At 50.7% G+C, this 27,552-nt stretch overlaps 1 protein-coding gene across 1 annotated transcript; it reads left to right on the top strand.

Moving 5' to 3' along the window:
• The first annotated feature begins 800 nt into the window (after positions 1-800).
• Positions 801-27,236, top strand: SDR42E2 (short chain dehydrogenase/reductase family 42E, member 2). Its single transcript, XM_033217781.1, has 11 exons — positions 801-1,884; positions 2,353-2,448; positions 4,924-4,981; positions 6,310-6,428; positions 7,995-8,070; positions 15,174-15,256; positions 18,887-19,024; positions 19,577-19,642; positions 20,786-20,849; positions 23,308-23,381; positions 26,768-27,236. Exons 1-11 carry the CDS (start codon positions 1,057-1,059, stop codon positions 27,020-27,022), a joined length of 1,857 nt encoding a protein of 618 aa, XP_033073672.1. The 5' UTR covers positions 801-1,056; the 3' UTR covers positions 27,023-27,236.
• The last annotated feature ends 316 nt before the right edge of the window (positions 27,237-27,552 follow it).

Genomic DNA, 27,552 nt, shown 5'->3' with positions numbered 1-27,552 from the left:
ACTGCACTCCAGCCTGGGCGACAGAGGAAAAAAAGTAGTCTGAGGCTGCAAATAACAGGATCCTCAGTGCTGTACCCCTAGACCCATAGACCAGACCCTAAAGCATGCAGAGGGATTGGGCAGACCCTGTGGTACCAGCCACCCACACTACTGTTGGACCTGGAAGGACCAGAGGCAGCAGGTGTCAGGGTGGGGACAGGCACAGCACTTGGAGTCATGTACAAGTTTCCAGGGTGCAGAGTCCTTTTGGATCCATGTGGATTCTCCTCCTCCTCCTCTTTCTCTTCCCCCTCTTCCAGAAGGCCCTCCCCATCTCCCCAGTCAGAAAGCAGCCACCTCCCATTCTGGTGAGGTTCCCGCTGGATGATTTGCCCTGTCTTCCTTTGGTGCTCCATGGAAACTGGAATTTTAAGAAACTAGTAGAGAAGTCAACCAGTTGCTTTATGTCAACCTCAGTCACACAGTGTGACTTTGGGCCTCAATTTCCCTAGCTCTAAAACCCAAGTCTTGGCTTCCTTGTCTCTGACTCTCTGTGCAGAGGACAGCAGCCACACTGGAGATTTTTTTGTTTTTGTTTTTGTTTTGAGGTTGAGTCTCACTCTATTGCCCAGGCTGGGGTGCAGTGGCACCATCTCAACTCACTGCAACCTCTGCCTTCTGGGTTCAAGCAATTCTTGTGCTTCAGTCTCCTAGCTGGGATTATAGGTGTGCCCCACCACACCCAGCTAATTTTTGCATTTTCAGTAGAGACAGGGTTTCACCATGTTGGCCAGGCTGGTCTCCAACTCCTGGCCTCAAGTGATTCGCCCACCTTGGCCTCCCAAAGTGCTGGAATTACAGATGTGAGCCACCGCGCCAGGCCCCCACTGGAGATTCTTGAGATTCTGAAAGGGACAGGTTCCCTGGGAACTCAGAAAGTCTCTAATTTCCACCTGGAGCTCCCCTCAGTCCTAGAGGTCTAATAATCTATGTGACATGAAACGATTCTAGAGCATTCTTTCTTCTATTTTTTTCCCACAGGTGGTCAGTTTCTGGGTCTGCATGGCTCAGTAGAGGATGAAGTCCAACACCCCAGGCTCCTCCCCAGAGGCCTGCAAAGCTGCAGGCCAGGGTGAGAAGAGCTGCCCTGTCTGCCAGGCCTGTGGAGAGGTCTCGGGTCCAAGGTCTGGTTTAGGGTCTGAGTCAGGGCCTGCACCAAAGCCTGGTGCCATTCCAGGGTCTGGACTGGGGCCCAAAGCTATTCCAGGACCTCAGGCGGGTTCTGGTGCTGCTCTGAGGCCTGGTGCTGTTTCAGGGACTGGACCAGGTCAAGGACCTGGGCCAGGAGCTGGGTCAGTACCTGGACCAGGAGCTGGGTCTGTACCTGGGCCAGGAACTGGGTCTATACCTGGTCTAGGAGCTGGGTCTACACCTGGGCCAGGAGCTGGGTCTGTACTTCGGCCAGGAGCTGGTTCTGGACCTGGTCTAGGAGCTGGGTCTGTACCTGGGCCAGGAGCTGGGTCTGTACCTGGTCTAGGAGCTGGGTTGGGACATGGTCTAGGAGCTGGGCCAGAAGCTGGGTCAGTACCTGGGCCAGGAGCTGGATCGGTACCTGGGCCAGGAGCTGGGTCTACACCTGAGCCAGAGCTAGGACCTGGGCTCAGACAGGGGTCTGGGACTGGACCCAAACCCAGTGAGTCAACAACAACCCCAACACCAGCACTGCAGCAGAAGACTCAAGCCAAACCCACAAAGGTTGCCAGGCAGAAGGTTCTGGTGACTGGAGGAGGAGGCTACCTGGGCTTTAGCCTGGGATCTCACCTGGCCAAGAGTGGCACTCCTGTCATTCTGCTTGACCGCCGCAGACCCCAGTGGGAACTGTCCCCGGAAACCGAGTTCATCCAGGTACAAGGGACAAGGGTCTTAATAGACTGGGGTAGTGGTGATGCTCAGGAGCCAGTGTTTGATGTGAAACCTGTGGTGTGGGGTTTAGGGGCTCAGACCCTGAAGCCAGACTGTTTGAGCTATAGCTCTGGCTCTAGTGCTACCAGCTGGGCAGCTGTGGTCACAGAAAGGGGACAATAGTAACTAACACCGACTTCACAGGGTCTCACTGGGAGTTGATGAAACAGTACACATAAACCTAGCACAGCCCCTGTGACCTAGAGGGGTGGTGAATGAGCAGGGGATGATGCTCATAGTGCCCTGTAGGATCATTTAGTGAATCCTTCCCCACCAGCCTTTCCTGATGCTACAGAGGCTTGTACTGGGCTGGGTCAGGAGGCCAGCTCTGAGACCAAGCAAGGTGCAGAGGTGTTATCTCTTGCCTTGGACTTGAACCCCCTGCCCTCATCTCTTTTTCCTCTGGTGCAGGCTGACGTCCGAGATGAAGAAGCCCTGTACCATGCCTTCAAAGGGGTGGACTGTGTCTTCCACATGGCTTCCTATGGAATGTCTGGGGCTGAGAAGGTAGGCCCCTCACACACAACACCTGGAGTTAGACAGAGTGGGGTTCCAGTCCTGGCTCTGCCCTCAGGCCCATGCCTTCCCTATCATGCTTCACCTACTGTAGGAAGGACTTGGGCTACTCCCACTCTACATCCTGCATCCTTGAGACCAAATACCAGTTCAGGCATTTGGCTTTGTTTTTGTTTTTGTTTTTTTGAGACCGAGTCTCACTCTGTCACCCAGGCTGGAGTGCAGTGGCACAATCTCAGCTCACTGCAACTTCCATCTCCCAGGTTCAAGTGCTTCTCCTGCCTCAGCCTCCCGAGTAACTGGGATTACAGGTACCACCAACACGCCCAGCTAATTTTTGTATTTTTAGTAGAAACGGGGTTTCACCATGTTGGCCAGGCTGGTCTCAAACTCCTGACCTCAGGTGATCCACCTATTTATTTTTAAATAGAGATGGGGTCTCATTATGTTGCCCAGACTGGTCTCGAACTCCTGGGCTCAAGCAATCCTCCCACCTTGGCCTCCCAAAGTGCTGGGATTACAGGCATGAGCCACTGCACCCGGCCCCAGTTCTGCCATTTCATAACTGTGTTATCTAGGGCAAGTTTATTTAACCTCTCTGATCCTCTTTCATCATCTGGAAAGTGAGGATATTACTATTAGTAACAACCTCTTCAGAGAGCGATGTAATAGTATCCACCAAAACATACGTACACCCATTGCCTCAGAAATTACACTCATTTGTGTATTTGCAGCGTTGTTTTTAATAACAAAACACCAGAAATAACCCATCAGTTGAGGACTATTTAAATCAATTGTGTTTTACAGTCAAATTCTATGCAGCCATTCAAAAGAAAGAGGTAACTCAAAGTGTGCAGGTTAAAAAAACAGTTTCCAAGGTGCAAAGCAGTGTTTGGCATTCTGTTTGTCTCCAAAAAAAAGCTAAAGAAACTGTTTATTTCTATACTCACACATGCTTATATGCTGATATTAACAAGAATAGATTATCTCGAGAAACACTGGAAATTTAACAGTGGCTGCCTCTGGGGAGGGAAAAGGAAGATTTGGAATCAGGAGTGGGAGGGAAACTTCTTTTTCACCATGCACCCATTTTACTGTTTGAATTCTTTTTAACCTTGATCGTGTTGCCTATGAAACAAAAACAGCCGCAACACGAATAAATATAGAGCCAGGCATGGTGGCTCACACCTGTAATCCCAGCACTTTGGGAGGCCAAGGTGGGAGGATTGCTTGAGCCCAGGAGTTCGAGACCAGTCTGGGCAACATAATGAGACCCCATCTCTATTTAAAAATAATAAAAGTAAATTTTATTATTTTTATTTATTTTTTTATTTTTGAGACAGAGTTGCACTCTGTCTCCAAGGCTGGAGTGCAGTGGTGCGATCTCGGTTCACTACAGCCTCCACCTCCCAGATTCAATCAATTATCCTGAGTAGCTGAGATTACAGTTGCACGCCACCACACCTGGCTAATTTTTGTATTTTTAGTAGAGATGAGGTTTTGCCGTGTTGCTCAGGCTGATCTCAAACTCCTGACCTCAAGTGATCCACCTGCCTCGACCTCCCAAAGTGCTGGGATTACAGGCATGAGATACCACGCCTGGCCAAACATTTTTAAGAGAATAAATATAGGCTGGACGCAGTGGCTCATGCCTGTAATCCCAACACTTTGAGAGGCCAAGGCAGGTGGATCACCTGAGGTCAGGAGATCGAGACCATCCTGACCTATGTGATGAAACCCCATCTCTACTAAAGACAAAAACATTAGCCAGGCATGGTGGTGCATGCCTGTAGTCCCAGCTACTCGGGAGGCTGAGGCAGGAGAATCATTTGAACCCAGGAGGCAGAGGTTGCAGTGAGCCAAGACTGCACCACTGCACTCCACCCTGGGCAACAAGAGCTAAACTCCATCTCAAAAAAAATAATAATAAATATAGCTTAAAAATAAGCATGGAGCTCATCTCCTGGTGTGATGAGAATTAAATAAGATCGTGGATTGGGAAGCTCTCGCCCTGTCCCTGGCCCATAGGAGCCCTCATAGCCGCCTAGTTTTTGTTTTTCACACCCCAGCTCCCTCATGAGGGCCCAGCCCATATTACCATGTCCACCTTACAGATAGGGAAACTGAGGCTTTGAGAGCAGGTTCTGAGCCTGTCTTCTGTGCCAGTGATTGTGCCAGGTCCTCTCAAGTGTCATATTGAGTCCCGCCCACCACCCAGGGGAGGAGGTTTGCCCTCACTTTACAGATTAGGTTGCTGAGGGCCAGATGTCGGGGCAGAACCTTCCCTGGCCACCCAGGAAGATGGTGGCAGAGCCAGGCACCCACACTCCAGGTGGGCCTTCGGGATCCCTGTCTCTGAGGTGAACATCCTGCTGCCCTGTCCCACCTGACCCCAAGCTCAGCCTTCCAGCCTCAGCAAGAGGGCATGGGTAGCACCATGACTTTCTCACCTGTCTTGTGTTTTAGCTGCAGAAAGAGCAGATTGAGTCTATAAATGTCGGAGGCACCAAACTAGTGATTGATGGTAGGTGCTCAGAACCAGGTATGACCTGCTGTGCATCTCCCCCTCTCTCCCTTCTCCTGCTGCAGGCCCGGCTCCCAGAGTGTAGGGCTGGGAGACAGAGGTGGGGCCCTTCTGCCATCAGTGGGAGGGCCTGGGGGCAGCACATCCCTTGTGCACTGCAGACCTGCCCAGGGCCCCGCATGAGTGTGTCAGTGTGGTCTTAGCATGTCTGGAAACATGGGGACCAGAGTTACCTCTGAGGGCTTAGGGGATGGAAAAAGAAAAGTTGCCGAAGCTGGCTGGGCACGGTGGCTCACGCCTGTAATCCCAGCACTTTGTGAAGCCGACAGGGGTGGATCACCTGAGGTCAGGAGTTCGAGACCAGCCCGGCCAACATGGTGAAACCCTGTCTCTATTAAAAATACAAAAAAATTAGCAGGGCCAATCGCTTGATCAATTCAGAATCGCTTGAATCTGAGAGGCAGAGGTTGCAGTGAGCTGAGATCACACCACCGCTCTACAGCCTGGGTAACAAGAGCAAAACTCCGTCTCAAAATAAATAAATAAATAAATAAAATTTAAAAATAAATAAATAAGGCTGGGCATGGTGGCTCACGCCTGTAACCCCAGCACTTTGGGAGGCCGAGGCAGACGGATCACCTGAGGTCGGGAGTTCGGGACTAGCCTGACCAACATGGAGAAACCCTGTTTCTACTAAAAATACAAAATTAGCAGGGCGTGGTGGCACATGCCTGTAATCCCAGCTACTAGGGAAGCTGAGGCAGGAGAATCACTTGAACACGGGAGGCGGAGGTTGTGGTGAGCCAAGATTGTGCCATTGCACTCCAGCCTGGGCAACAAGAGTGAAACTGCGTCTCAATCAATCAATCAATCAATCAATAAAAAGTTGCTGAAGCACCAAAATCGAAGACCCATGTGTGGGCTGCCTGGACATGTCCTGCCTTATCCCGTATGTCTCTGATTCTAGAGTGCCTTTTTCCAGGTCTCCATCCAGTGAGACCTTCTTCTGACCTGTCTCTGGCAAGGTAGCCCAGGGGTCCAAGCCACAGTGAGAAAGAATAAGGAGCAGGCCTGGATCCCAGAGGCCCACGGAGCAGGAACTTGACCTGCACCCTAAGTTAAGGGCAGAAGACTCTTTCCTCCTGAACAGCTGTAGATTCTGGGAGGGTCCCGGGGGTCCAAGTTGTGCATTGAAAACTCGGTGGAGATCTGCATGGCACCTCCTTAGCCGACTCCATGCTCACATGTGTCCCATGTGTCCCGTGTGTGTGTCTGTGTCTTTGCACGTGTGTGTGTGTATTTGTTGCTATGTGCACCTGCTGCTGCAGTCTGTGTTCGCCAGCGGGTTCCGAGGCTCATCTATACCAGCACTGTCAACGTTGCATTTGGCGGGAAGCCCATAGAGCTGGGCGATGAGGACTCCGTGCCATATTTCCCATTGGACGAGGTACCTGTCTTCCGGGAGAGGTGGGCGGGGCCCGCGGGCCAGGGACCCACAGCTCAGAGAGTAGGAATGGGTGGAAGCAAGGTTGGTTTCACAACTCAGGATGCATCCTAGCAGGAAGGGGCCCCCAAAACTGGCTGGCATCAGCACTCCCCAACCTGGCCACATTCTACCCATGTGACCCTGACCCTGAGCAAATCACTTAAGCCCTTTGGGCCTCTGTTTTGTTTTTGTTGTTTTTTTACTTTTTCTTTTTTTCTTTTTTCTTTTTTTTTGAGACGGAGTCTCGCTCTGTCACCCAGGCTGGAGTGCAGTGGTGTGATCTCTGCTCACTGCAAGCTCTACTTCCCGGGTTCACGCCATCCTCCTGCCTCAGCCTCCCAAGTAGCTGGGACCACAGGTGCCGACCACCACGTCCGGCTAATTTTTTGTATTTTTAGTAGAGACAGGGTTTCACCGTGTTAGCCAAGATAGTCAGTATCTCCTGACCTCATGATCCGCCTGCCTCAGCCTCCCAGAGTGCTGGGATTACAGGCGTGAGCCACCACGCCTGGCTTTTTTTCTTTTTGTTGAGACAGAGTCTCACTCTGTCACCAGGCTGGAGTGCAGTAGCGCGATTTTGGCTAACTACAACTTCCACCTCCCAGGTTAAAGCGATTCTCCTCCCTCAGCCTCCCAAGTAGCTGGGATTACAGGTGCACACCACCACAACCAGCCAATTTTTGTATTTTTAGTAGATACAGGGTTTCACCATGTTGGCCAGGATGTTCTCCATCTCCTGACCTCATGATCTGCCAGCCTCAGCCTCCCAAAGTGCTGGGATTACAGGCGGTTTTTGTTTTGTTTTGTTTTGAGACAAGGTCTTGCTTTGCTCTGTCACTCAGACTGGAGTGCAGTGGCAGGATCTCAGCTCACTGCAACCTCCACCTCTGGGGTTCAAGTGATTCTCCTGCCTCAGCCTCCCCAGTAGCTGGGACTACAGGCGCACACCACCACGCCCAGCTAACTTTTGTATTTTTAGTGGATATAGGTTTCATTGTGTTGCCCAGGCTGGTTTCAAACTCCTGGGCTCAATCAATCCTCCCTCCTGGGCCTCTCAAAGTGCTGGGATTACAGGCATGAGCCACTGCACCCAGAAAAGCCTCTGTTTCTTCATCCCAGCTTGGTAACACTACTGCCATGGGGTTGTGCAGAGCAGGAAGTAAGATAACCAATGTGAAAATGCCATGTGAACACAAAAGAGCCATGTGTAGGTAATTCATCCAGCGTGTGTCCAGCATCAGCCTTGCAAGGACAGGTGTCTGGGGCCAGCAGGAGTCTCCCTGAGTTGGGCTGCCCCTAGTCATTGTTACTGCTCTTCCAGTGCTCCTCTGCTCCTGTGGCTCTGGAAGGAGATGCACTGTTCTCCCACCCGGGGGAGAGGAAAGGTCATGGGGCTCGGGGCTTGGCCATATCCCAGTGGGAGTCCCAAGGGAAGGTGCAGCCCTGGGGCTGGGCCAGGCTGGGCAAGCATTGCCAGCAGCATTGCTGACCCTCTCTGGTCGTTCTGTTTTTCCTGGCCTCTGGCAGCACATAGACCACTACTCCCGAACCAAAGCCATCGCCGACCAATTGACCCTCATGGCCAATGGGACACCTCTCCCAGGTGAGTATCATGGGGCTCTGCTTATGCACCTGCCCACTGCTGCCTCGTCCAAAATACCTGTGTGATTCATGCTAACATGTGACTGAGACCCACTTTCCTCCCAAAGGATGGTTTCCCAGGGTCTTGCCCATTCATCATTCAGCACATTCTGAACACCTGCTGTGTGGCTGCACCCCGCCAGGGATACAGCCCAGAAGTCAGGCCCAGTGTCTGCCCTTACATAGCTCATAGTCAGGTGGCGAAGAGACTTGAGCAAACCCAGGTCTGGCTCTCTTTTCTCCTGCATAGGAGTGGATCCAGCTTTAGGGTCTCTCTTTAGACAAAAGAGCACCAAATTATGAGTGTGGAATGAGATATAACACTTTGGAGGGGCCTTGCAAGGGAGAGGCCCAAAGGCTCGAACTTCAATAACTTCCCAGAAGAGTCTACCTTGGCTGTCTTATTTATTTGTTTGTTTTAGAGATAAGGTCTTGCTCTGTTGCCCAGGCTGGAGTGGAATGGCACAATCATAGCTTACTGCAGCCTCGAACTCCTGGGCTTAAGTAATCCTCCTGCCTCTGCCTCCCACGTGGCTGAAACTGCAGGTGTGTGCCACCACACCAGGCTTATTTTAAATTTTTTTTATAGAGATGGGATCTCACGATGCCGTCCAGGCTGGTCTCAAACTCCTGGCCTCAAGTGATCTTCCTGCCTCGGACTCCGAAATGCTGGGATTACAGGCATAAGCCACCATGCCTGGCCTTGGCTGCCTTTTTATATTGCCACTTCTGGTTATAGACGAGTAATAATAGAATGCAAATAGTCCATATTTCTTGAATGCACACTACATGCCAGGCCCTATTTTGCATGCTATTTTTTTCTTTAAAATACAATTCTTAATCTCTTATTTTTTCTTTTTCTTTGAGAAGGAGTCTTGCTCTGTCACCCAGGCTGCAGTGCAATGGTATGATCTTGGCTCACTGCAACCTCCACCTCCTGGGTTCAAGCGATTCTCCTGCCTCAGCCTCCCAAGTAGCTGGGACTACAGGTGCATGCCACCACACCTGGCTAATTTTTGTATTTTTAGTAGAGATGGGGTTTCACCATGTTGGTCAGGCTGGTCTAGAACTGCTGACCTCAAGTGATCCACCTGCCTCGGCCTCCCAAAGTGCTGGGATTATAGGCATGGGAGTCCATGAACCACCACACCCGGCCCCATTCTTTATTCTACTTTTCCCTTTATTTTAATTTTATCTCATATTTTTTTCACGGACTCTCCTCCCACAGGTTGCTAACTTTATATGCAAAGGTCAAATTAACCCTTCACAACACGCCTTTTAGGTAAAAACCATAGGTATCCCTTGCTTTCTAAACTTCAGAGCCAAATTTATTCAGATAAATTTCGTGCTATCCAAATTATCACTACTTGGGCTGGTGCGGTGGCTCACGCCTGTAATCTCAGCACTTTGGGAGGCAGAGGTAGGTGGATGGCTTGAGTTTAGGAGTTCAAGAACAGCCTGGAAAACATGGTAAAACCCTGTCTGTACAAAATACATATATTTTGTATATATATGTAAAATATATATATATGTAAAATATATTTGTAAAATACATATATTTTGTACTATATATATAGCTTTCTAAAATTCAGAAAGTAAAAAGAATCAGATAACTTGGTTTCCCTTCACTATCAAACTCTCTGAACTTGACAGCCAAGTGGATTTGGAGAGTTGGGGGGCTTAAAAATTATAATCCTCACTGGGTGCGGTGGCTCACACCTGTAATCCCAGCACTTTGGGAGGCCAAGGTAGCAGATCACAAGGTCAGGAGTTTAAGACCAGCCTAGCCAATATGGTAAAACCCCGTCTCTACTAAAAATATGAAAAAATTAGGTGGGCATGGTGGTACGTCCCTGTAGTCCCAGCTACTTGGGAGGCTGAGGCAGGAGAATCCCTTGAACCCAGGGGGGTGGAGGTTGCATGAGCCGAGATCGTGCCACTGCACTCCAGCCTGGGTGACAGAGCGAGACTCCGTCTCAAAAATAATAATAATAATAATCCTCAATGTACAGGTGAGAAAACAGACAGATGAACTGACCTCACTCAAGATCATCCTGCTGTTAGGTGGTAGAGATGGGATTTGAACCCCAGGAGAGTTTTACACCAGAGCCTGGGGCTTAATCACTGTGCAGCGCTGCAGCCCCAGATGAGCAGGTCCCTGAGCACTGACTCTTTTCCCTAAAATCTTCCCCATCCCCCAACCCCCACCCCACTCCCCATCACCCTGGGCCAGTCAGGCCTGGACCCCTGATCCCAGTAGAAATATCCAGCTGCTCTCCCAGAGGTTTCAACCTTGTGCAGTTGAATAATATTTTCTCTACCTGGGGCCTCTGCTGGCCAACCCAGCAGCCTGTACTCTAGACACCTAATCCTCCAGCCAAGAATTATTTATACGAGCATCTGCAGCTTTCCATGGTCAGGAGAGTCATAGATACCCTGGCCCTCTGTGAAGTAGCTGTCCCATGCCCCGCCTGCCAACGTCAGCTGCAACCCAACCTCCCCCCACTATGCCCAGGTGACCCGGAGTTTAAAATTAGCTGCAGGCTGTTTACAGGAAAGCTCACCTGATACCTGCCTTCCAGGAGTCCAGCTGCAGTCACCTGGGGTCATTTCCACTCCCTACTATCCAAGCGGGTTCCTGAGACTGTTTTTCTGACTCAGTGCAGTTCCAGCATAGTCCTGGAAGCAGAGTCCTGAGGCGTGCAGATCCTAGCTCAGTGTTAATGCAGTTATGTCCTCCCGTCTTCTGTCTCTGGGTGTGTTAGTATCCTGTGGCTGCTGTGACAGATGATGCCACCCAAATTTGATGACTTAAAACAACAGAAGTGGGCCGGGCATGGTGGCTGACACCTGTAATCCCAGCAATTTGTGAGGCCAAGATGTGAGGATTGCTTGAGCCCAGGATTTCAAGACCAGCCCGGGCAACATGGCAAAACTCTGTCTCCACAAAAAAAAATACAAACATTGTCTGGTGTGTTGGTGCACGCCTGTACTTCCAGCTACTCGGGAGGCAGAGGTGGGAGGATCACCTGAGCCCAGGGAAGTCAAGATGGCAGTGAGCTGTGACCCTCTCTCAAAAACAAATGAACAAAAGACAATCATTTATTCCCTCACCGTCCTGGAGGCCAGTCTGAAATCAAGGTGTCAGCTGGGCAGCACTCCCGGAGGCTCAGGTAGGCTGCACTCCTTCCTCTTTTTTTCCTTTGAGGCAGAGTCTCACTCTGTTGCCCAGGCTGGAGTGCAGTGGCGTGATCTTGGCTCACTGCAACCTCCGCCTCCTGGGTTCAAGCAATTCTCCTGCCTCAGCCTCCTGAGTAGTTGGGATTACACGCATGTGCCACCATGCCTGGCTAATTTTTATATTTTTAGTAGAGATGGGGTTTCACCAGTTGGCCAGGCTAGTCTCAAACTCCTGACCTCAGGTGATCCACCCACCTTGGCCTCCCAGAGTGCTGGGATTACAGGCAACAGCCACCGTGCCTGGCCTGTACTCCTTCCTTGTTTCTTCCAGTTTCTGGTGGCCGAGGCATTACTTGGTTTGTGGCTGCATCGCTCCAGCCCCTGCCTCTGCCTTCACATCACCTTCTCCTCTTTTCCATCTGTCTCTTCTCTGTGAGTCTTTTAAGGACACTTGTCATTGGATAGAGGGCCTCCCCGGATGTCTCAGGAAGATCTCATCTCGAGATCCTCAATGACATCTGCAATGACCCTTTTTCCAACTAAGGTGACATCCACAGATTTGGGGGCATGGACATATCTTTTAGGGGCCACCATTTAACCCACTGCACGGGACCTCAAGGTAAAGTGAGGGGCTCAGAGGATGTAGCAGTCAGGGCATTTGGTTATGACCCAGAGACACTGGCCCTGGCTCATTTATGGGGGAAAGGGAACTTATCTTAGAAGGATATGGGCTAGCTTCTAGAAAATAGATTTCTAGAAACACGACCAGCAGGGCTTGGAAAGGATAGTGTTAAGGCAGCTTCAGGGACCTGGGTGGCAGGAACTGATGACCAGTTTCCTCTCAGTGACTCCACTCCTAGGATTTTAGGTCCTGGTGTCAATGATGTCAAGAGTCCCCCTCTTGACATCATGGGTGAGAACATTCCATGGCCTCCTGCTAGACTGATGATCCCCCTAAGACCTCATGCAGAGGGGAGGGGTTCCCCAAAGGAAAGCAGTCATGGAGGATGACCCACTCAGGGATTCCATTCCTTGGGAGGGAGAGTGGAACCTCTTCCAAGAGCCTCCATTTTAGTTGAGAAATCGGTGCTGGGAGTTAATTAATTTATAAAATTAAGGTGGAGCACAGTGGCTCACCTGTAATCCCAGAAATTCGGGAGGCTGAGGTGGGAGGATTGCTTGAGCTCAGGAGTTCAAGACCAGCCTGGGCAACATAGAGAGACCTTATCTCTATTAAAAATTAAAAAAAAAAACAGCTGGGTGTGGTGGTATGAGTCTATAGTCCCATCCACTTGGGAGACTAAGGTAGGCCAATTGCTTGAGCCCGGGAGGTTGAGGATGCAGGGAGCCATGAGGCACCACTGCATTTCAGCCTGGGTGACACAGTGAGACCCTGTCTCTAAAAATAATTAATTAAATAAGTCCTTTTAGGCTGGGCGCAGTGGCTCACGCCTGTAATTCCAGCACTTTGGGAGGTTGAGGCAGGTGGATCACCTGAGGTCAGGCGTTCAAGACCAGCCTGGCCAACATAGCGAAACCCCTCCTCTACTAAAAATACACAAAAACTAGTGGGGCATGGTGGCACATGCCTGTAATCTCAGCTACTCGGGAGGCTGAGGCAGGCGAATCACTTGAACCCAAGAGGCGGAGGTTGCAGTGAGCTGAGATTGTGCCATTGCACTCCAGCCTGGGCAACAGAGCAAGACTGTATTTAAAAAAAAAAAAAAAAAAGTCATTTTAAATATTTTCTAAAAATCTTTTTTAAAAAAAGTTATAGTGTTCTATAGCACTATATAGTGACTATGATTAACAACTATTTATTATGTATTTTCAAATAGCTAGAAGAGTGGCTTTTTTTTTTCTTTGAGACAGGGTCTCACTCTGTCGCCCGGGCTGAAGTGCAGTGGCGCTATCATGGCTCACTGCAGCCTCAAACTCTTGGATTCAAGCGATTCCCCCACCCCAGCCCCCCAGAACGTTGGGACTATAGGTGCACACCATGGTGCCTGGCTAATTTTTTTTTTTTTTTGGTCAGAGATGGGGTCTCGCTTTATTGGCCAGGCAGTAGATGTGAATGTTCCCAAGACAAAGAAATGATAAACGTTTAAGGTGATATTAACAGATATGCTCATTACTCAGATTTGATCATTACATGCTGTATTCAAGGAGGTAAAAACCTTAGGTGTCCCTTGCGCTCTAAACTTCAGAGCCAAAACATCACACCTTACCCCACAAATATGTACAATTATTATATGGCAATAAAAATAAAAGAACATTTTTTAAAATCTTAAACATGAATTATGAGGATAAACTGAATACTTTGTAGTTGTTTTTTGTATTTTTTTTTTTAATAAATAGTAGAGACAGTCTCTCTATGTTGCCAGGCTGGTCTTGAACTCCTGGGCTCAAGCAATCCTCCTGCCTTGGCGCCCCAAAGTGCTGGGATTATAGGCGTGAGCCACTGCTCCCAGCTAGTAGTAGGTGTTCTTAAGACAAGACTGACATGTGTCTGTGGCAGACATATGTACCCCCAGACTGTACCCTCAGACCGCCCCAGGAGAGACATGTACACCCACTTCTGCCATTTGGGTGCCTCCAGTGGAGAATTTGGGAAGCCCTAGATTGAGCTCTGTCGGGGTCTGGGGAGCTCCACAGAGATAGAGCAGTGAAAGGGGTACAGACCTCGGCTCTTTCCTTTCTGCATTGATTGGAAAGTGTAGCAGCTGCTGACACTTCCAAAGCACTCATTTTCCATGTGAGGAAACCAAGGCTGCATTGGCTAAAATACAGGGTTCACTGTTTGCCTTACCGCTGAGAAGCAGGGGCATTAGTGGAAACGGTGTGGACTTCAGATCCCCATCTCAGCTCCACCGTTCTGATCTGTGTGACTAGAAGCAAACCACATCCCTTCTCTGAGCTGTGTTTTTTTTTTTCCATAGGCAGGGATTATAACATCTCCAACCTTGACGTATCAGAGCACCAGGAACATAGAAGGACCTCTCTGAGAGTCCTTGTCTCTTAGATATCTATTATATAGTCCTTATCTATACATAAGGACCTCTCCTGGTCCTTATCCAACTGATGATTAGAAAAAGGAGAGAACAAGACTGGGTGCGGTGGCTCACGTCTGTAATCCTAGCACTTCAGGAGGCCGAGGTGGGTGGATCACCTGAGGTCAGGAGTTCAAGACCAGCCTGGCCAACATGGTGAAACCCCATCTCTACTAAAAATACAAAAATTAGCCAGGCATGGTGGTGGGCGCCTGTAATCCCAGCTATTTGGGAGGCTAAGGCAGGAAAATTGCTTGAACCTGGGGGACGGAGGTTGCAATGCGCCAAGATCGTGCCACTGCACTGCAGCCTGGGTGGCAGAGCAAGATTCCGTCTCAAAAAAAAAAAAAGAAGAAGAAGAAGAAGAAAGAAAGAAAGAAAAAGAAAAAAGAGAGAACAAGAGCTATGGGCATGAGGATGTGTGCATCTATGTGCATCTGTAAAATGGGCACAGTAGTACACTCAAGGGGCATCAAAGAAAATCACTCTGCTGAGTGCTTGGTAAACAGACCGGCTGTGCACATGTTTGCATCTGGCTCTTACCTCTGTAACTGCACTGTGAGCATGAGGAGGGCAGGGACCATTTCTTGATCATCCTTACATTCTTCACAGCATCCATCCAGGGTGGGGGGCAGGGGGGTTGGAGGTGGGAGTGAGACTCTGAATAGAGTCTGTTGAATGACTAAGAGAATAACAAATTGAACGAGGAAGCCCCTGGGCTGGTCTTCCCCTCTAGCCTGTCCAGGTAAGGACCAGGAGACGGAGGTGGCCTCTCTCTCCTTCTCCCTGTGGGCTGCTCCTCCCCGGACCCCGACCATGCTTCTCTGTGTGCTAGGAGGAGGCACTCTTCGGACTTGTGTGCTCCGGCCTCCAGGGATCTACGGCCCTGAAGAGCAGAGGCACCTGCCTCGTGTGGCGGTACGTCATCCCCACCTTCAGGACCCGAGTCAGAGAAGGATCCTGGCCAAGGTGCACACTGGTCAGACCCTCCCAGCCCAAGGTCCCTGCATCAGTCTCGAGGCTAAGTGTCCTGAGCCTGGAACCCTCAGTTCTACAAATGTCCCTGCCCCCACTGGTCCACAGGCCCCTTGGAGCTCCTGGCAGGAACAGAGCTCTCAGAGTGTACCAGCCAAGCCAAGGCACGGGGAGAGGAGCCATAGAGCTGTGACCCCAAAAAGGCAGAAAGAAGCCTCTTGCCCTTACTCCCACGTGGGCTTCCTGCAGCCTGGATGGTTTATTTCATGCTGGGAGCACAAGTATCTTCATACAGAAAGCCTCTAAAGGGTCAGGTGCCAGAAATATAGCTGCAAGGGGCTATAGGCCCTGTCCTCGAATTTCTCAGGGAGACAGACACCACAGTCACAGCTTCAATGTGGGGAGGGCTATGGAGAGAGGAGCACAAGAAGATGGGCCTGGCAAGGGAAACCCAGGAGAGTTCCCTGGAGGAAGTGATGTCTGTGTTGTTTGAAAAAGAAAAAGGAATTAACCAAGCAAATGAGGTGGTAGAGAGAAGACAGGCCAGAGGGGACAGCTTGGGCACAAACCTGGAAGTGAGAAAGATCATGATTGGTTTAGGAAGCAGCAAGAGGTCCCTGTGGCTGGATCTGATCTGGGAGCGCAGGATCATGAGGAGCCAGAGTTATTAGCGGGGAGAAGTTCCAGTCTGCAGTTTCAAAACATTCCTCTGCTTGGCTATATGTCTTTTTGTTTACAGTCAGTATCTCACTGTATCACCCAGGCAAGAGTGCAATGGTGTGATCATGGCTCACTGCAGCCTCCACCTCCTGTACTCAAGCAATCCTCCTGCCTCCCGAGTAGGTGTGACTATAAGTGTGCACAACCGGCCGGGCGCGGTGGCTCAAGCCTGCAATCCCAGCACTTTGGGAGGCTGAGACGGGCAGATCACGAGGTCAGGAGATCGAGACCATCCTGGCTAACACAGCGAAACCCCGTCTCTACTAAAAAAATACAAAAAACTAGCCGGGCGAGGTGGCGGGCGCCTGTAGTCCCAGCTACTCGGGAGGCTGAAGCAGGAGAATGGCGTGAACCCAGGAGGCGGAGCTTGCAGTGAGCTGAGATCCGGCCACTGCACTCCAGCCCAGGTGACAGAGCAAGACTCCGTCTCAAAAAAAAAAAAAAAAAAAAAGTGTGCGCAACCATGCCTGATTGACTATTTTTATTTTTTGTAGAGATAGGGTCTCATTATGTTGCACAAGCTGATCTCAAATTCCTGGCCTCAACCAATCCTCCTGCCTCAGCCCCCCAAGTTGCTGGGATGACAGGTGTGAACCACTGCACCCAGCAATCATTTTTTTTTTTGAGTTAAGTGGATTCTTAAGGAATGTGGTCAACCCCAGTGACTCTCTCCCCATGCATTTATTCATTCATTCAACAAATACTTACTAACTCCTAGTATGTGCCCTGCACTGTTTTGGGTTTGAGGACAGATCAGTGAACAAAACAGACGATTTCTGTCATTGTGGGGTTTCTCTTCTCATGTGAAGAGACAGATAATAAACAGTGAACATGTTAAATTATAAGGTATGTTCAGGCCAAGCGCGATGGCTCACGCCTATAATCCCAGCACTTTGGGAGGCTGAAAGGGATGGATCAACTGAAGTCAGGAGTTTGAGACCAGCCTGGCCAACATGGTGAAACCCCGTCTCTACTAAAAATACTAAAAAATTAGCCAGATGTAGTGGCGGGCACCTGTAATCCCAACTACTCAGGAGGCTGAGGCAGGAGAATCGCTTGAACCTGGGAGGCAGAGGTTGCAGTGAGCCAAGATTGCGCCATTGCACTCCAGCCTGGGCAACAAGAGTGAGACTTCATCTGAAAAAAAAAAAAAAAGATGCCAGGCACTGTGGAGAAAAGGAAAAAGTGAAGTAGGGTGAGGGAATTGGGCTTGTCAGGTAGTTGGGGGTGAACTCATTTAGAAAGGGACATTTGAGCATCCACTTGACAGAGGTGACAAAGTCTGAAAGGCTCTTCCTCCAAATACCTTCCAGACAGTGGGAACAGCTCATCCAAAGTCCTGAGATGGGAACCTGCAGCAGAGTCCAGGAAGAGCAAAGGGGCGGTGCAGTTGTAGTGGAGCGAGTGAGAGGGTTTGGTAGGAGATGAAGTCACAGAGGGGCTGGGGCCAGATCAGGAAGGGTTGGACAGCCATTGTCAGGACTTGAGCTTCCAGCCTAGCAGAATGGGTGCCCCTGGAAGGTTCTGAGCCATGGAACAACACAGTTGTACTTAGAATTTTTAAAGGTGCTCCTGGCTGGGCACAGAAGCACATGTCTGTAATCTCAGCACTTTGGGAGGCTGAGATGGGAAGATCCCTTGAGCCCAGGATTTCAAGGCTGCAGTGAGCTGTGATTGCACCACTGCACTCCAGCCTGGGTGACACAGGGAGACTCCCTCTGTAAAAATAAAAGGAGCCCTGGCTGGGCATGCTGGCTCATGTCTGCAATCCCAGCACTTTGGGAAGCCCGGTAGGAAGATTGCTTGAGCCCAGGAGTTTAAGACCAGCCTGGGCAACATAGTGAGACCCCCATCTCTACAATAAATTTAAAAAGTATCCAGGTGTGGTGGTGTTCATCTATAGTCCCAGCTACTCAAGAGGCCAAGGCAGAAGGATCACTTGATCCCAGGACTTCAAGGCTGCAGTGATTGTACCACTGCATCCCAATGTGGGCAACAGAGCCAGACCCTGTCTCTAAAAAATATATAAAAGAACCAAAGGATCTGACTGGGTGCAGTGGCTCATGCCTGTAATCCCAGCATTTTGGGAGGCTGAGATGGGTGGATCACCCGAGGTCAGGAGTTCGAGACCAGCCTGGCCAATATGGTGAAACCCTGTCTCTACTAAAAATACAAAAATTAGCCGAGTGTGGTGACATGTGCCTGTAATTCCAGCTACTCGGGAGGCTGAGGCAGGAGAATTGCATGAACCCAGGGCATGGAGTTTGCAGTGACCAAGATCTTGCCACTGCACTCCAGTCTGGACAACAGAGCAAGACTCTGTCTCAAAAAAAAAAAAAAAAAAAAGAGAAAATCAAAGGATCTGCCTGGCTTGGCAGAGAACAGACTACAGGGGCTGAGGGCGGACAGAGGGGGACCAGTTAGGAAGCAACTGTGGTGTCCAGGTGAGAGGAGGGTGGCCGTCAGAGGGGTGAAAAGCTATCACATTCTGAACAGATTTTAACAGTTGAGCCAATTGGATTTGCAGGTGGGTTGGACATGGCGTGTAAGACAAGGGGGAGTCAAAGGTGGCTTTAGGGTTTTAGCCTGAGTGGCAGAGTGAACTGACCAGTCCACCGGAAAGGGAGGGAGGAGCGGGATGGGAGAGACTATCAGATGCTTGCTCCAGGAGCTGGTGAGTTGGAGTTTTCTGTTAGACAACCTGTTGTTGATATCCGGAGAGCACTGGATACATGAGCCTGGAGCAGAGGGGCTTGACCTGGAGCTAGAACCTGGGGAGCCATCAGCATCTAGATGGAAGGTAAAGCCATTCCGGGCACAAGCCTATGTTTATCACCCACCCCTCTCCACCAGGGCCACATCAAGAAGAGGCTGTTCATGTTCCGATTTGGGGACCGCAAGGCACGGATGAACTGGGTCCACGTACACAATCTGGTGCAGGCACATGTGCTGGCGGCCGAGGCCCTCACCGCGGCCAAGGGCTACGTGGCTGTGAGTCCCCTCTGACACCCCCAACCACCTTCCCCACAGGGCTGCAGGCAGAGCGCCCCATCCCTAGGGGATTCCTGGATGGCACACAAGATTTCCCCCGAACTTAAGAAGGCTAGAGAGACTCTCAGCCCAGGGAAGCTTGGGGGAAGCCGGTAGATGGGGTGCAGAGTTCTTTATAGAGCATCTTTAGCTCTTCCTATGAGCATATGAGGTTGGTGTTGATCCCAGAATAACAGGTGCCAAATGCTAAGCCTCCACACATAATGTCGCATTTAATCTTCACAACAGTCCAAGAGGGAGATCTCATTATTATCCTCCCATTTCGCAGATGAAGAAACTGAAGTACAGAGAGGTTAAGCAACTCCATGGAGGTCACACAGCTAGTTAGTGTGGTCGTCCTAGAATTCACAGGGAATAGCTCAGGTGTGTCCTCAGGTCTTGGGGCTGCTCCAGAGAACTCAGGGTTGGAGCAGCTGCTGGGAGCCATCTGGAAGGGTGGGGGCAGCCTGCTGGGGAGAAGGCTGACCGTCCCCTCCCACATGTCCCCTTCAGAGTGGGCAGGCGTACTACATCAACGATGGGGAGAGCGTCAACCTCTTTGAGTGGATGGCCCCGCTGGTAGGTGCCCAGATGCCCACCCACCCCGAATGATCATTCTGGGATCCCTGACCTTCTCTTCCTTTTTATTTATTTATTTTTTAATTTTTGAGACAGAGTTTCGCTCTTGTCACCCAGGCTGGAGTCCAGTGGCACAATCTCAGCTCACTGCAACCTCCACCTCCCAGGTTCAAGCACTTCTCATGCCTCAGCGTACTGAGTAGCTGGGATTACAGGCGCACACCACCCTGCTCGGCTAATTTTTGTATGTTTAGTAGAGACAGGGTTTCACCATGTTGGCCAGGCTGGTCTCGATGCTTCCAGATTTGTGTTGTCTCCTAGCCCTGTGGAGTTTTGCTTGTGAGCCACCTGTTATGTGTTGAGGCTCTGAAGGAGGCATGTGGAAGAGTCAAAAGTGCAGGGGAGGTGTCTGGCTTTGGGGCGTCCCCACACGGCTGCCTGGGAACTCTGGCGTCCTCTCTGAGCAACCCAGACTCCTAGCAGCCAGGCTTGCCTGGAAGGGGTAGACCAGAAAACCCAGGCTAAAGGACACAGGTTTTCTCCTGACCTGGAAAGTTTTTATGCCAGTGAAGAGCTCACCTTATCCCATGCCAGCCCATTTCTGCTGCATCTCCTACCACCCTCCATACACATGTTGTGTTGTTGTTGTTTTCTCTTTAATAACAGAAAAGTCAATTCTAGAAAAATCGGATTCTACATAAATGCCTTGGAGTGTCTCTAGGTATAGACAGATGTAGGTGATAATTAAATGATGTGACTGATCCCAAGTTAAAAAGCTACCTGGCAGGTGTAATGGCTTATGCCTGTAATCCCAGCACTTTGGGAGGCTGAGGCAAGAGGATCACCTGAGGCCAGGAGTTCGAGACCAGCCCAAGCAACACATCATGACCCCTGATCTCTGAAAAAAAAAATTTTTTTTACCTATCCCATACTTTCAATTCCTCCTTGGGTTTTCTGAGTCAAGGTGCAGATTTCATTTCAAGACTGGCATAGGCTTGGGTTTGGCTGCAGGGTCTGCCCCCTGGGGTGGGCTGGTGGGGAGACAGCAGGTACTTCTGCTGGTCCCCAGTAGAGGGAGCCTGCGGTCTTTCCACACCAGTACCTGAACCACCTATTCTCAGTCCAGGTCATGTTTCTTTTCAGTTTGAGAAGCTGGGATACAGCCAGCCCTGGATCCAGGTGCCTACTTCCTGGGTTTACCTGACAGGTAAGGAAAGGAGTGTGCGTAGTAAAGCCCTCCATGTGCCAGGTGTACCTTGCATTGCCTTAATTGAAACTCAGGGGCCAGGTGCAGTGGCTCGCGCCTGTAATCCTAGGACTTTGGGAGGCTGAGACAGGCAGATCACCTGAGCTCAGCAGTTCCAGACCAGCCTGGCCAACACAGTAAAACCCCATCTCTACTAAAAATGTAAAAATCAGCCGGTGTGGTGGTGCACACCTGTATTCCCAGTTCCTTGGGAGGCTGAGGCAGGAGAATCGCTGTAACCCAGGAGGCGGAGGTTGCAGTGAGCCAAGATCCCACCACTGCACTCCAGCCTGGGTGACAGAGCAAGACTCCGTCTCAAAAGAAAAAAAAGAAAAAGAAACTCAGGCAGGACCAGGACTAGGATGAGGACAGTGAGGCACCATGGTCACAAAATTTAAGGAGCCCGTGCAGCAGCTCCAAGCCTGAGTTTGCAGTTGCCGGGTGCCGGAAGCAAGTGCCTCCTTAAATTCCACACCCTAGGTGTCTCACTTCCCTCACCCTAGTCCCACCTGCAAGGCAGTTATGATGGGACCATTGTAAAGATGACTTGACCCGAGGCTCTGAGAGGTTAGTGACTTTCTCAAAGTGCCACAGTGAGAAAGCGGGAGAGGCTGAATTCACAACTGGGCTTGGCGGGATCTGGGCTCTTCGTGGTGCTGCTGGGAGGTCTCATGCCAGTCAGGAGAAGAGGGAACCCTGGGGTTCTGTCCCCCAAGGTCACCCTGAAGTCAGGGCTACTTTAGGACAAACGGAGGCTCCATTTTGATTCTAGATTCTCCTCCTGTCCCTGAAGGTCAGTCTCTGCTCCCACCTCCACCCCCGACAATGCCTCTTGGCTGCTGCCCTTCCCTCTGTCCCCAGCACCAATCTACTGGCCTCCTCCCAGCTGGAAAGCAGAGCAGGCTTCAGACATGGAGTGACCAGCCTGAGGGGATGGTGGCCCTCCAGTCCCAAATAGCTGTGTTCCAGGGTCTCCTTGGTAGGATCTCTTGTGTTTTAAATGCATCGAGTAGCTTGGCATTAGAAGCAGGGGTTTGCAAATTTTTGTTCACTAGGGAACACATGCAGGGCAACTTCTCATGCACAGCATTTCCACAGTGATTGGCACTCCTGGCCTTGAGCCACGGCCGATGGCACTTGGGGAGGATTGTAAATACGTTCCCAGTGGGCTAACAGTAACTCAGTACTTCTCAACCAGGGCTGCACTTCACAGTCACCTGGGAGCTTTTAAAATAGAGAAATGTCTCAGCCACACCACTGACCAATTAAACTGGGATTAGCAAGGAGGAAGCAGGAGGGAAGTGTCAGTATTTTTTGTTTTTTTAGAATCAGGATCTTGCACTGCTACCCAGGCTGGAGTGCAGTGGCATGATCATAGCTCACTGCAGACTCAACTTCCTGCGCTCAAGCATTTCTCTGCCTCACCCTCTCAAGCCTCTAGGACTTCAGGCTCCTACCACCAGGCCCAGCTAATTTTTATACTTTAGTAGAGATGGGGGTCTTGCTATGTTACCCCAGCTGGTATCGAACTCCTGGCCTGAAGTGATCCTCTCACTTCAGCCTCCAGAGTAGTGGAGGTGACAGGCATACACTTCCGTGCCTGGCTTTTTAAAAATATTTTTTTAGAGATGAGGGGGTGTCTCACTTTGTTACCTAGGCTGGTCTTGAACTCCTGGCTTCAAGAGATCCTCTCTCCTCAGTCTCTTATGCTGGGATTACAGGCATGAGCCACCACACCTGGTTCTCACCAGCATTATTTTTAAATTGGTCCCACATGCAGCCCAGTTTGAGAACTGTTACTCCAACCTCTTTCTCTCCTACTGCAGACAGCATTGGAATAGAAGTGAGAGAGATTATTATATGGATAACTTTGAATCTGCTCAGATTTATTTAAAAACTTCAGTCCTTTAATTTTTGGGTTTTTTTTTAGACAGAGTCTCATTCTGTCGCCTAGGCTGGAGTACAGTGGCGCAATCTCGGCTCACTGCAACCTCTGCCTCCTGGTATAAGTGATTCTCCTGCCTCGGCCTCCCCAGTAGCTGGGATTACAGGCACATGCCACCATGCCCAGCTAAGTTTTGTATTTTTAGTAGAGGTGGGGTTTCACCATGTTGGCCAGGCTGGTCTCGAACTCCTGATCTCAGGAGGTCCGCCTGCCTCGGCCTCCCAAAGTGCTGGGATTACAGGCATGAGCCACTGCACCTGGCCCAGTCCTTTAATATTAAAAACAAGTTGCTTGTGACATATTTCACAGCTAAACAAGGCACCCCAGCATGGGCTGATGATTTAAAGGAATCCAATGACTTTTGAAAGTGACCTCTAGCAAAGCAAATGGTGCCCCCATTGATTTGTCTCCAAGGGCCTCCCTGGAGTTTGCATAATGTGAGGCCCCAGTCACTGGCCCCCTTCTTCCCCGCAGCGGCAGTGATGGAGCGCCTGCATCTGGCCCTGAGACCCATCTGCTGCCTCCCACCGCTGCTCACTCGGAGTGAGGTAAGTGGGCTGCTGCTATGGGAGCCTGGGCCCTGCTCCCCATCCCTCCCTTCCCACCTCTCCCCACCATCCCCACTGCTACCACTCCTTACCCCTTTGACACCATGACGATGGATGCTTTTCTGAGGTCTCAGAACTTTCCATGTGGGCCCAAAGCTGGTGCTATTTCTGTTATGATTACCCCAACCTCTGGGTTTTTGCTGAGGCTGTGGGTCTGAAATGTGACAGCTCCAAGCCCATCCATCATCACTGTTTCTTCATTCATAAGCATCTTGTCTTTCCACCAGACTGGAGGTTCCCCAAGGCAAGTTTCAGGCCATTCACTTCTTTGAATGCTACCAATCCCACCAACTCTCAACACACACACATACACACACACACACATACACACACACACACACCAGCCTGGTGGTCCTAGGCTCATAGTTCATGCTTACTGAATAATGAGTATATATTAAGTACCTACTATATACAGAATATAATTATTTGTATGAGACAGGGTCTCACTATGTTGTCCAGGCTAGTCTCAAACTCCTGAGCTCAAGAGATCCTCTTGGCCAGTTGTGGTGGCTCACACCTATAATCCCAGTGCTTTGGGAGGCTGAGACAAGAGGATCACTTGAGGCCAGGAGTTTGAGACCAGCCTGGGCGATGCAGAAAGACCTCATCGCTATAAAAAATTTTAAAATTAGCCAGGCAAGGTGGTGTATGCCTTTAGTCCCAGCTCAGGTGGGGGGATCACTTGAGCCCAGGAGTTCGAGGCTGCAGTGAGCCACGATTGCACCACTGTACTCCAGCCTAGGCAACAGATAGAGACCCTGCCCCTAAAAACCAAAAAAAAAAAAAAAAAAAAGAAGAGAGAGAGATCCTCCCCGCTCAGCCTTCTAAATAGCTGAGATTACAGGCATGCACCACCATGCCTGGCTCAGAATACTATTCTCATAATAATGATGATGCAGGTTTATATTTGCTTAGTTAAAAGAGAAGATGTTTTCATTGCAGATTGTAAATAGCAAAGCAATAGGTGGTATTTGAGGTTATTTGCAAAAATCCTTCCAGTCCAGTCGGGCGCAGTGGCTCACACTTGTTCCCAGCACTTTGGGAGGCTAAGGCAGGTGGATCACCTGAGTTCAGGAGTTCAAGACCAGCCTGGCCAACATAGTGAAACCTTATCTCTACTAAAAATACAAAAATTATACAGGTGTGGTGGCACATACCTGTAGTCCCAGCTACTCAGAAGGCTGAGGCAGGAGAGTTGCTTGAACTTGGGAGGTAGAGGTTGCAGTAAGCTGAGACCACACCATTCACACCATTGCACTCCAGCCTGAGTGACAGAGCAAGACTCCATCTAAAAAAAAAAAAAATTCCTTCCAGTCCACTCTCATTTGATTGTCTCTGATGCCTTGCTAAGTTAAAAAGGTCAAAAAAAAATCATGCTCTCCATTTGATGACGAAAAATAAGGAAAATTATTGATTTGTCCAAGGCCACACCATACTGGAATTGGCTTCAGACTCCATGTTCAGTGCTCTTTAACAAGGGGAGTCAGAGGGGGAGAGTGGAGAATAGGCCACAGAAAGAAGCAGTCACCTATGGCTTCTCCTTTGAACCATCCGGACCAGTAGAGGAGAGAATAAGATGATACCATCTCGAGTGGTGACAATATGCCAGGCACTGTGCTTTATCCCATTTAACTGAGTTGTAGATGCCATTGTCCTCTCCATTTACAGAGGAGGAAGTGAGACACACAGTGAAATAACCTGCCCGTGATCACTCACTTAAATGGTAGAGCTGGGATTTGAACCTAGACCTCAAGGTTAACCATTAGCTTGTGAAAATGCATCAGGAATCACATCCATAAAATAGCTGCCAGGGTGCAGCTGAATTGTGGTCAGGCAGGGACTTGGCTCCTCTCCCTCTTGTTTAACTTGGGGATTTCCTTGTTCAGTTCAGGGGCAGTGTCCTTAACTGTGGAAGTTCCTTGGCTGTGGCTCGGGTACCCTCTGCTGGTCAATCTGTGACACACCAACCAGCCCTCCAGTTTGATTTTATAGCCTTTAACGCATTTAACATGTATTCAGCATCTCCTGTGGTACCAGGCACTGTCCTGAGCAATGGAGGCAAGAAGACATAGTCCTTGCCCTCAGGGAGCTCCTAGTCCAAAGGGGAAGACAGCCCACTAACCAGGCAACTCAACACTGTAATTAGAGCCATTTTTGGGAAAATCGCGAGAAACTCCAGTGCACACAGAAGGGGCGCCTAAGCCAACTCTGAGGAAGTCAGAGAAAGCTCCCCAGAGGAGGTGACATCTAGAGACATCTAGGTGTGTTGGGGACCCTGCTTATCTAGCATAATTCAGCTCCTGTGCTCCCCAAAGCCCTGCACTTAATGACTGGGACAAAAACGGACAAATACTGGTCTCTCTCCTCACCCCTCATTAAGCATCCAAGACCACAGGTTTGACCCCAGGGGCTGTTTCAGTGCCATGGGAGAATCCAGCAGATGGTGGATTATTCCCCAGGGTCTGGCTGAGGCACAAGAGAGGAAGAAATGAGTCAGCTGGGAGAGCATCTTCAGATGCCAGCACAGCAGGGAAGAAATTAGGCTAGAACCTGGCTCCCCTGTGTGACCCCGGGCAAGTCACTCAACCTCTCTGACCTTTTTCCAAGTATGCACAGAACAGATAGTGCTAGTACCACCTTAGAGGATTAAATGAGGTAGGGCATAGAAAAGATTTAGCCCAGGCCAAGTGCAGGGTGTGTGTTCCTTAACTGATAGCTATCATTACTACCCTTGACACCAGTGGGCCCCAAGCCATCTGGCAGCAGGGGAAACACAGCTTAGACCCTGGAGAGTAATCAGTTCTGCATAATCAAATTCCTCTCTTAGGGAAGCTTAGTTAATCAGCGAGGGCGTGAAGGCTGCGACTGGAGCCCGCCTGGCCACAGCTGGTCTGGGGTTGGGAGCAGGAAGCCAATGTCGTTTCCTGGAGATGTTTCTGGCAGGCGTTCACCGTCTCCTAGCGGATGCCTAAGAATGTATCAAGGGCCTCCTGAGTCCCAGCACCGTGCTAGGCCGGGAAGATGAGTGTAGGGGTGAGACCTTTCCTTCTTAGGGGCCAAGGAGTTAAATAAGGTGCAAATTCAGCGGGGCTGGAGGGAGCGACGCAGAGGCGGCACCCTTCAATAAAAATGAAGATGGAAGGAAGAAAGGAAAACCTCTCTAATGAGGGCATCGCAGGAGCAAGACGCTGTCCTCGGGTCCTTTTAAATCACTGTGCAATGGAGGGGAAATCCCTGCCCTCTCTTTTCCCTTTCCGTAAACAACGAGGTAGAGGATGCCTCCCTCCCACGAGCCCCGCCCTCGGATGCCACGCCTGTCCCCGCAGGTGCGCAGCGTGGCCGTGACGCACACCTTCCAGATAACCAAGGCCCGCGCCCAGCTTGGCTACGCGCCCGACAAGTTCAGGTTCGCCGACGCCGTGGAGCTATACGTGCAGTCCACGACACTGCGGCCCCGCGGCTCCACGGCGCGGACCCTCCTGCGGCAGCTGCTCGGGCTGCTGCTGTTCCTCGGCTTGCTCGCCCTGGCCCTGCACTTCCTAGGCCTGCAGCCTCTGCATGCCTCCGTGGAGCGCCTGTGACCGTCCGCCGCCCGCCGGGGTCGGCACTGCTGCACCCTCTCCCACGCCCGGCTCCCTGGGCTAGTACCAGCCCCTGCCCCGCCTTCTGGGTTTGAGCGCGCCTCCGCTCCGCCCCTTGAATCCTGGCCACGCCCCCGAGCCGCCCTCCAGACCTAGCCCCGACTCCCGAATCCTGGCGACGCCCCTGACTACTCCCAGACTGTGCCTCGCGCCTCTCCTGTGTTTGGCCCCGCCCCTGTCCCTCCCCGCCCTCCGAAGTGGGCACGCTCCCCCTCCACCCCCTGAATCCTGGCCACGCCTCTGGTCGGCCCCGACGCTTAGCACCGAGTCCCTTTCCATGTTTTGGCCGCGCCCTTGACCCGCCCTTCAAATTGGGCACGCCTCTTCCCCGCCCCTTGACTTCAGGGCCTAGTCCTAAGCCGCTCTCCAGGCCTAACCCCGCCCCATGTCATAGCCACGCCCCTTCCCTCCATGTTTGGGCACGCCTTCTGAGTCCTGGTCACGCCCCCGCCCTGTCCCCTGAGTCGTGC

Source organism: Trachypithecus francoisi, unplaced genomic scaffold (genome assembly GCF_009764315.1).
Source record: "Trachypithecus francoisi isolate TF-2019V2 unplaced genomic scaffold, Tfra_2.0 Lachesis_group10, whole genome shotgun sequence".
Classification (NCBI taxonomy): Eukaryota; Metazoa; Chordata; class Mammalia; order Primates; family Cercopithecidae; genus Trachypithecus; species Trachypithecus francoisi.
Note: the sequence above shows the minus strand (reverse complement) of the source record. Positions and strands in the feature narration are given on the sequence as shown.

Bases quoted from the DNA above. Each gene is read 5' to 3' on its own strand.
- SDR42E2 (XM_033217781.1), top strand. From the start codon at position 1,057: ATGAAGTCCAACACCCCAGGCTCCTCCCCAGAGGCCTGCAAAGCTGCA. The intron at 4,982-6,309 runs GTAGGTGCTCAG...CTGCTGCTGCAG, and splicing joins CACCAAACTAGTGATTGATG to TCTGTGTTCGCCAGCGGGTT. The intron at 20,850-23,307 runs GTAAGGAAAGGA...TCTTCCCCGCAG, and splicing joins TTCCTGGGTTTACCTGACAG to CGGCAGTGATGGAGCGCCTG.